The following is an 8,607-nucleotide window of genomic DNA, read 5'->3' on the forward strand; positions in this document are numbered from 1 at the left end:
ATTGGATTTGGAGTCCATATTGACTTCAAAGTCAGATTCCACTTGACTCAGACTCCGTTGAAGTGGAAGTTCATTGGATTCAGGCTTCTAAACTAGAGTTCTGTCAACTCAGCTGAATGGTGATGGAGCCTGGACACCATTGGAGTCGGAATTTGAAGTTCAGTTGGATTCGGACACCAAATGGACCTCAAAGTCTGACTCAATTACACTCAAACTCCATCAAAATGGAACTCAATTGGATACAAATTATAAAATGGAGTCTTGTCAACTCTACTAGGATGTGACAGACTCCGGACACCACAAAAGTCGACCATAGAATACCAATCAGAGTCCATAAGAATCCAACTCCGGATAGTCCATTACATAAACCAGATTCCTCCCAACTCTGCCCTCAAACTCTCACAAAAACTTACATTATACAGCTTCATTCCATCAGCATATGCCTGATTAATTCTACTAATTAAATCATCATTACTAAAATCCCACTCGAGTCGGCGAGGTTTGAGTTTGTACTCAAATTCTGTATTTGATTTGATGTTGCCTTCACTATCATAGCTACATACGGAGAAGAAATGAGATTGTCAGAAATGTTGAATATTTTGAATTGTAAGTAACTTACGCATGGATATCGTAGATCATAGTTTCTTCAAACAGTCTTGAAATGACAAGAGCGTCGGCCCAGGAGTGCTCAACGTTGCAGGTTGACTGAAATTGAGGATATGGAAGGTTAGAATTGGGGTTTGATTTGCTTTGGTATTGGTGGTTGTTGGGTATTGTTGGATATTATATAGTGGTAGGATTGGGTATTGAAGGATTAAGGAAGACAAAGTCCTGTTTGATATTGGTCGATACTGTTTGATTCTGAGGTGAAATTAGACCAAGAGCAGGAAATATGAACCAGTTGGTCAAAACTGTTCCTCCTGTTCTTCCTGTTCCTACAGTTCCCCCAGTTCCCCAAGTTCCCAGTGTTCTCCCTGTTCTCTCTGTTCCCCAAGTTCTCCTATATCCTCTAAGAGTGTCACATAACAAGTAGACGGTCCCTTAGTTATGTCATCATATCCACAACCCCATCCATCAACAAAATACCAACCTTAGCATTAGTTCCAATATTAACAGTAAACGTCTTATCAAACCAAATATCATAAACATTTCCACACATTGCATGCTTTCCAAGACGATGAAGATTCTCCGGATTTGTAAGATTAACAAAGTCACTCTCATAAGGCACATCATCCAGTACCATCACAAATGCAGCTGTCTCAATAATCCTCAATGCCTTCTTGTTGATTCCAGTTGAGAAATATTTATCCCTAGTTTCAGCCCATTTTGGACGTTCCCATGACGTCAGTGCCGCAAGGTACTTCTCACCGTGACTTGATACTGGATTTGAATTGACAATTTGGTCAAATTGGTACTGAATTTCGAGTGGCTTAAGGATGCGTCCATTATGATGGACTTTGACTTTATACCAACAGCCTTTATGGAGGACGGCAATGTGATCGGATGTCTCGTAATGGACAATCTTGTCGCCGTTGACGCCTGGAATGCGGGTTGTGTTGAAAAGGCTGAAAGGGGATGAAGGAACAGCTTAATATTCTGAATTTGAAGGAACTAACTCAAATCTCACCGCTCATACTGCATCGAACACAATGGAACCATCCCCTGACCCATAATTGGTGGAATTTCATGCTTATCAAGCTTCTTCCTGTACTCAATAAACATGTGTGTCACATTTGCAGCACGTGCTGTTTGTTTTGTTGTTGGATGTGCTATATGATCCGTAAAATGAATGTTACTTTTTGCCATAAGTGGACCTGGACTTTTCAGGTAGACATACTCCTCCCACCAGTCAGACACATAATTTGGTGCCCACCAACTCTTTAATATTAAGTATTTTTGGAGCTTACGGCCGATTCCGCTTTCAAAGTCTTCAGCTTCTCTTTTGAGTCGTTGGTAATTTTCGTCGTCGACAATTGGTCGCATTGATCGGAGATACCGCTGGATTGTGTCTTTGAGGGGTGGGACGGACAGGCGGGGAAGGAGGCTTTGGAAGCTGTAGAGTTGTGGGGGGTTGAGTCTGATGAAGCCTGGAAAAAAATGAAGGAACAGTTTAGGTGTCAATGAATGGTTAAGTCGGAATGCTTGCTCAAGCCTGGATTCGGCATTGGAACGGCACCAGATAGGTACAGCTGTATATAGTCCATATTTTTGAAGCAAATGGAGCATTAAGGACCCAATGCCTTCATACATACCTTTTAATGTTGCAGCCCATATCTTAGTCTTTAAACTAACTTTAGATCCTCTTCCTTCATACATATATCCTTGGTATTGCAGCAACAATTTTAATATCAGCTTTAAAACAATCACTAGGGTGACCCAGCAGGTGAATCCAATTATGACACATGACACAACTTGCCAGAAGTATGAAGAGCTAAAAAAGGATGGAAGTCATTAAAATTTTGGTAAAAAATTTGCAGGCAGAAGTAGAGTTGGCAGGAGGTGCCTACACTTGAGTACGGTCTCCACTAGAGTCTGGTCTTTAGTAGAGGTGCCTCGTCATTGGAGTCTTGCCAATTATGGACAAAAGATGCAGGTCTGCAGTCTTGGACGAGCTTTAATGTACAGTAGAGAGCTGCAGACCTGCGCATCTAAAATGCAGGCTTGCAGCTCTTGATTCTAACCTAGAATCACACACCAAGCCTGCATTTTTGACAATTTTAAAGTCTAGTGTCATGCAGGATATCACTTACCTCGGCATATATCCAACCAGCTTATCAACACTACCCAATGACCACTTTGGATTATTTCCACCAAAATGTACAACCATAATAGCTCCAATCAACACCAATGCTGTGTCCAAATGTGCTGGATAAATTAAATTTTTCACTGAATTTTTAAACTTTCCAGACTTTTTCTTGTACGATCTCCATCCAGAGCGCCATAGTAGCTTCAACACTGCTTTGTCATGATTTTCATCTGTATGCTCATGAATCCTTGACGATCCATAATGTGTTGCTTGATGTGCTTCAGCCATTATAGTGGTGGTGTCTGTAATCTGTAAAAGGGAGCTTATGATGAGGGCCTGAAGCCTGAAGCCTGAAGCCTCAAGCCTCAAGCCTCAAGCCTCAAGCCTCAAGCCTCAAGCCTCAAGCCTCAAGCCTCAATCGTTAAGGCTCAATCGTTAAGGCTCAAGCTTCAAGGCTTAAGGGTCAAGCGTTAAGGCTGAAAGGCTCAAACTGAAGGCTCAAAACTCAAGACTCATTGCTTGAGTTTAGGGTTCAATGCTCAAGTCTCAAGACTCAAGCATCAAGCTTTAAGGCTCAGGGCTTAAGGTCCAAGTGTTAAGGCTCGAGGGTCAGGGCACTCAGGGCTCTGTCTACACACATGGCTACGCTTCTGCTTCAGTCTCAAGTTTTCAAGACATTCGCACAGTACCTTCATTGCCATTATAAAGCTCAAATAGCTCAATATCCCCTAATTCATTCCTAATTACACCACAATCACCCATAATTACATAATCTCCTTTATATACCATCCAAAATAAAAACAAATTAATCTCCTCCCCGCATATTAATCCACAAAATATTGCGTAATTCCTTATCTTATCTCCAAAATTTTCTCTTTTAATTCCACGTGAACGACTTTTATTTTCTACGGGAGTCTCTTCCAAATTTGAAGCTTACAAAGTCCATCCACAACAAAAAAGTCTTTTCTTTCTTTTTGTGAGGTAAGCAACCTTATCAAGTCACATTCTCCGTGTGAGCATTGTACTTGTTATCATGATGAGAACTTTGGGATACAATACAAAGTTTAACTGGATAGAATGCAGACGATGTTGAGGAAGGATTCAAAAAAGTATTTTTGGAATTGAATTGCGATTTATTGAAAAAAAAGTTTAAGGAACTTGTGAAGTGACCTCAAAAATGGATTTGTGATTGGAATTTGGTAAGAACTTTTAAGGGATTAAGACACAGAAGTTTTTTTGAAGAGGATTATGTCTATTTTGGGAAAGATGTGAATTGATTTGTGGTATTGTGATAATTGAGATGGATTTGACATGTAGGAATGTGCTGGTGGTGTGGTCACATCCCTCTCAATTCCTAATTTTCATCCAGAGGTATAGCTTATACCGTCATTGTCAGGGGTATTCAGGCATAAAAAGTAAAATAATCTTTTTTTTCATTCACATAGTGCGCAATCAATAGGATTTTATATTTTTGATGGGTGTCCTCATTACTCCACCCTTCCTCTTTACCTAACACTTTTCCTTCCAATCTTCTACTCTTCCCCCCTACCACCTACCCTTTGTTCCTACTTTCAACTCTTCATCTCCACTTCCAACCCTTCCACCCCATTTACTATCCTTTCCTACCCATTTCTTATCCTTCCTATCCACCTCCTAATCTACCTATCGTTCCTTTCTACCTCCTACTCTTCCACCCACCTGCTACTTCTACCTTCTCACTTCCTCCCGTTACTACCCATCCCAACCCTTTCAACATTTACAGATGAATTAGCTTGTATCTTTCTTCCAGATGCATCGCCTCAGAGAATTCAATTTTTACACATAGTACGCAATCAAGATTGGATTGTTGAAGGGTGAACACCATACCACACCACTTCTTCATACCCCTCAACTTCCATTTCCTATCTTCCTATCATTGCAGAGGAATTTCGCTTAAATTCTCCTGTCCAAGGCATTACCGGAATGCTCAATTTATTTCATATGGAACGCATGCATTTTAGAGTATTTTGCAATTTTAAAGGGTGTCCCAACCATTACAAGCCAACTCTCCTTCACCACCATCCACACCTTCCTGCATCACTCTTCCCACATTCCTATCATTCTAGATGGATTAGCTTGTATCCTGTATCCAAATTTATTGCAAGAATTGTCAATTGTTTCATAGAAGATTCAAAAAATTGAGAGTTTTAGGGGCTCTGGTAGATAGCTGGACAGGGCTTTCCACAATTCATTATTGGATACCCTCCCGTGACACCCCCTACCACTTCCTTAACTACACAAAAATCACAAAAAATCACTTTCAAAAATATCACCAAAATTCACTCCCGAAACTGTTCAAATCTTATCCAAAAATATTATTTTAAGCTTCACTTACTTATGCTGTAATAACAATAATCAGCAATTAGTCACCCAAAAATCAAAAAAATCTCAACAGTAATACTTTTTCAAACAAAAATCAAAAATAAACTAAAGGCACGCAGTATTGAACTCTCAATTTTATACACTTTAATATTAAATACAAAAAATAATGATAAGAGAATTAATTTGATAAGAACAAAATACTTTTTTTAGACCTTATCGTAAATGGGATTACTGTCCAGTAGAGCAGGATTGGGACATTTCAGAAATTGAGTGAAAAAAAATTTAAAAAATAAATGACCGTTAAAATTTTAAAATTTAAAAAATGACCGTTAAATATTTTTTTTTTTTGAATTTTCATACCCAATGTCGCATGACTGCACATCATCCTTCCTTCACTGGACGTACAGATCAAATGTGATCCATGGCATCCCTCAGTCGGCTCCTAAAGCTGGCTCTATCACTGGCTACCGTTTGCCAATTAACAATTGCAATTACGCATGACTGCATACTTACAGTATATCAGTGGTGCACAACCTGTGTGCCGCGGCACCCATGAAAAAATCACATAAACCATATTCCGTGTGCGGTTTTGGTCAAGTCACCAAGGTCACCATGGTCAACAAGGTGTCCCAAGATAAATAAAGGTTGTCCACCCCTGCAATAGATAATTGTATAATTGATGGATAATAGCTGTTCATTCTGGTCGATCAACATAGCCCCGTCCCTATTACCATACATAAAAGAATTGTATAAATCGATAATAAAAAGCCAGACAATAATTGTGAATAATTGCTGCATGATTAATTCATGATGCTGTGAAGAATCTTGCAGGAAACCGCACATGTGCGTGCTTTGTAACCAATAAATTTGTTATTTGTCTAGACAACTTTTGAACAAGATATGAGGTTTCCTTTGGATTTTCATTAAAATTATGAAATTCTAAATTTAATTCAGTTGGAATCATTGTTTTAAATGCTATAAAGCAAGTTCAAGCAACCTGAATGGGGTAAGTTGGATAATTGATCTGAAATTTGGCTCCAGATTGACGTGACTCTGGCATGACATGGTGTCAGGTTGACATGAGTGTGACTTTGACATGGTGCACTGTGTGGCTTTGTCATGGTGCTCTGGGTGACTGTTGCATGGTGCACTGTGTGACTGTGACATGTTGCACTGTGTGACTTTGACATGTTGCCTTGTATGTCGCTGACATGTTGCCTTCTGTGTCACTAACATGTTGCCTTGTATGTCGCTGACATGTTGCATTGTATGTCGTTGACATGTTGCCTTGTGTGTCACTGAAATGTTGCCTTGTGTGTCACTGAAATGTTGCCTTGTGTGTCGCTGACATGTTGCCTTGTATGTCGCTGACATGTTGCATTGTATGTCGTTGACATGTTGCCTTGTGTGTCACTGAAATGTTGCCTTGTGTGTCACTGAAATGTTGCCTTGTGTGTCGCTGACATGTTGCCTTGTATGTCGCTGACATGTTGCATTGTATGTCGTTGACATGTTGCCTTGTGTGTCACTGAAATGTTGCCTTGTGTGTCACTGAAATGTTGCCTTGTGTGTCACTGAAATGTTGCCTTGTGTGTCGCTGACATGTTGCCTTGTATGTCGCTGACATGTTGCATTGTATGTCGTTGACATGTTACCTTGTGTGTCGCTGTCATGTTACCTTGTGTGTCGCTGTCATGCTGCCTTGTGTGTCGCTGACATGTTGCCTTGTGTGTTGCTGACATGTTGCATTGTGTGACTATTCCGGAACACCATCCTGATCAAAGTCATGTCACCCTGTTCCCAGACTTTTGAATCAATCACTCAACTCATCCTACTCAATCCAACAAATTCCATTTTAAAGCCTCCGGAAGCACAATCTGAACTTAAATGTCAGTGCTAATTGTTTGATGAATTTCTCCTTAAAAAATCACAATTTAATAAAAAGTAATCAAGAAAATTAATTGAAAATTATTTGATTAAGTTTTATTGCTGAAAAGCTCACGCTTATTTCAACTTCTTCGTGCTTCTTTTTGGTGCCTCGAGACTTTTATTGGTTGAATGTTTGACATTCAATAATTACAAAAAAATTAATTAAATTAAAGGTGAATTTTGAAGATTTTTGAGTCATTTTTCATGAAATATTCAGCCATAGACCACACGTCGCATTTGCCTGTGCCTTAACATCGACACAAATTGTGAAATTCTTTCCGCTCCAAAATTCTTGAGATATTTTTTTCATTAATCCCAAAGGCATATCACATCAACGTCACATTCTTTACATGAGTAGATTTGATATGCCTTCATATCATGTTGAGTACTATGATGCTAATTTTGGTTGGTGAGAGAGATGAAGCAGATGAAAAAGTTGTGTAAAAATAAATTGTGTAGGAATCATGAGTTCTGGGGTGGTAAAATGTGTGGATTTGTGGGAATTTGTATGTGTGGATTAAGGAGGTGTATGCTTAATGCAATCAGGGTTAGGGAGGGAGGAGATGTGAGGGTAAATTAGGCTTAAATATTGGAAATTCTGAGAATCCAATAATTGATAATTTTTGAGTAGAAAAGCTCGGTATTCTGTAACTCAATGAGTGAACGGTTCCTGAGTGACTCTCGAGTCCTGACTGACTTGACTGAGCACCACTGATTTAACTGATGTGTCAAAATTCTGATTTTTGACTGAACTTTGGTTAGGTTTGCTGTCAGTACAAATCAATTGTGACTTATAGGCTCCCTCAGATGGTGCCTAAAGCTGACTCCGTGGATGGCTTCCGTATGTCAATTTCCAACAAGAAGCACAATACTGCCTCTGTCAATTCTAAAAATCTCCCAAAAATCCATCATTTTTGAGTCAGTCAGCTTACCAACCCAAGAATCTTCTACATCGCCCTGACAACAATTCAGCCATAAATGAAATGTGATGAAGCAAAAAATAAAAAAAAAAAACAGCACAAAAATTTGTATATGTGCCATTCATTCCTCTGCTCGTCTGCAAAGCTCCAAACAGACTTCTCACGTAAAAAAAATACATATTAATTTATAGAAGTTCAACCTTCATTTTCAATCAGTTTTGTTTATATTTTTGTAGCTGTTTCAAATCATCTTGTTGCCACTGACATTAAATCATAAACACGAGCTAAGGGATTGCCTCTCAAAATGTGACGCAAAAAGGTGATTTTATGACAAATTAAAAGAAGATTTAATGTGAATTTTTATGGACTTTAATGTCTATTTACTGACTGTATAATGTGTCATCAGTTTCAGTGTCAGACACTTTGGGGAAGTGATTAATGAGTACTTTACGATGAGATTCTCTTACTTTTTGCATCCATTTTTTTTGTGATGGAATTTTATGGTAAACATTTATGGAATTTTTGTGTGTTTAAATGTGCTGAAATGTTGAGACGGTCAGATTTGTGGATGTTTTATGGGAAAAAGCTTTGGTACTTTGGGGTTGAGTATGGAATTTTTGAATGGTTTGGAGATGGAGGATGATGGTCAGG

General features: G+C 39.0%; 1 protein-coding gene across 1 annotated transcript; it reads right to left on the minus strand.

The window, feature by feature from the left end:
• Positions 1-413: 413 nt before the first annotated feature.
• LOC139089697 (carnitine O-palmitoyltransferase 1, liver isoform-like) lies at positions 414-5,200 on the minus strand (the record flags this gene model as incomplete). Its single annotated transcript, XM_070639289.1, has 7 exons — positions 5,121-5,200; positions 2,751-3,055; positions 2,253-2,431; positions 1,628-2,087; positions 1,091-1,565; positions 620-705; positions 414-555 (listed from the first exon to the last, which is right to left on the minus strand). Coding segments are annotated over exons 2-7 (1,626 nt in total), but the record flags the coding sequence as incomplete, so codon positions are not given.
• Between the last annotated feature and the right edge of the window lie 3,407 nt (positions 5,201-8,607).

The sequence above is a fragment of the Chironomus tepperi genome, unplaced genomic scaffold, assembly GCF_022539635.2.
Source record: "Chironomus tepperi strain 1889 unplaced genomic scaffold, CSIRO-AGI_Ctep_v1 contig_195, whole genome shotgun sequence".
Classification (NCBI taxonomy): domain Eukaryota; kingdom Metazoa; phylum Arthropoda; class Insecta; order Diptera; family Chironomidae; genus Chironomus; species Chironomus tepperi.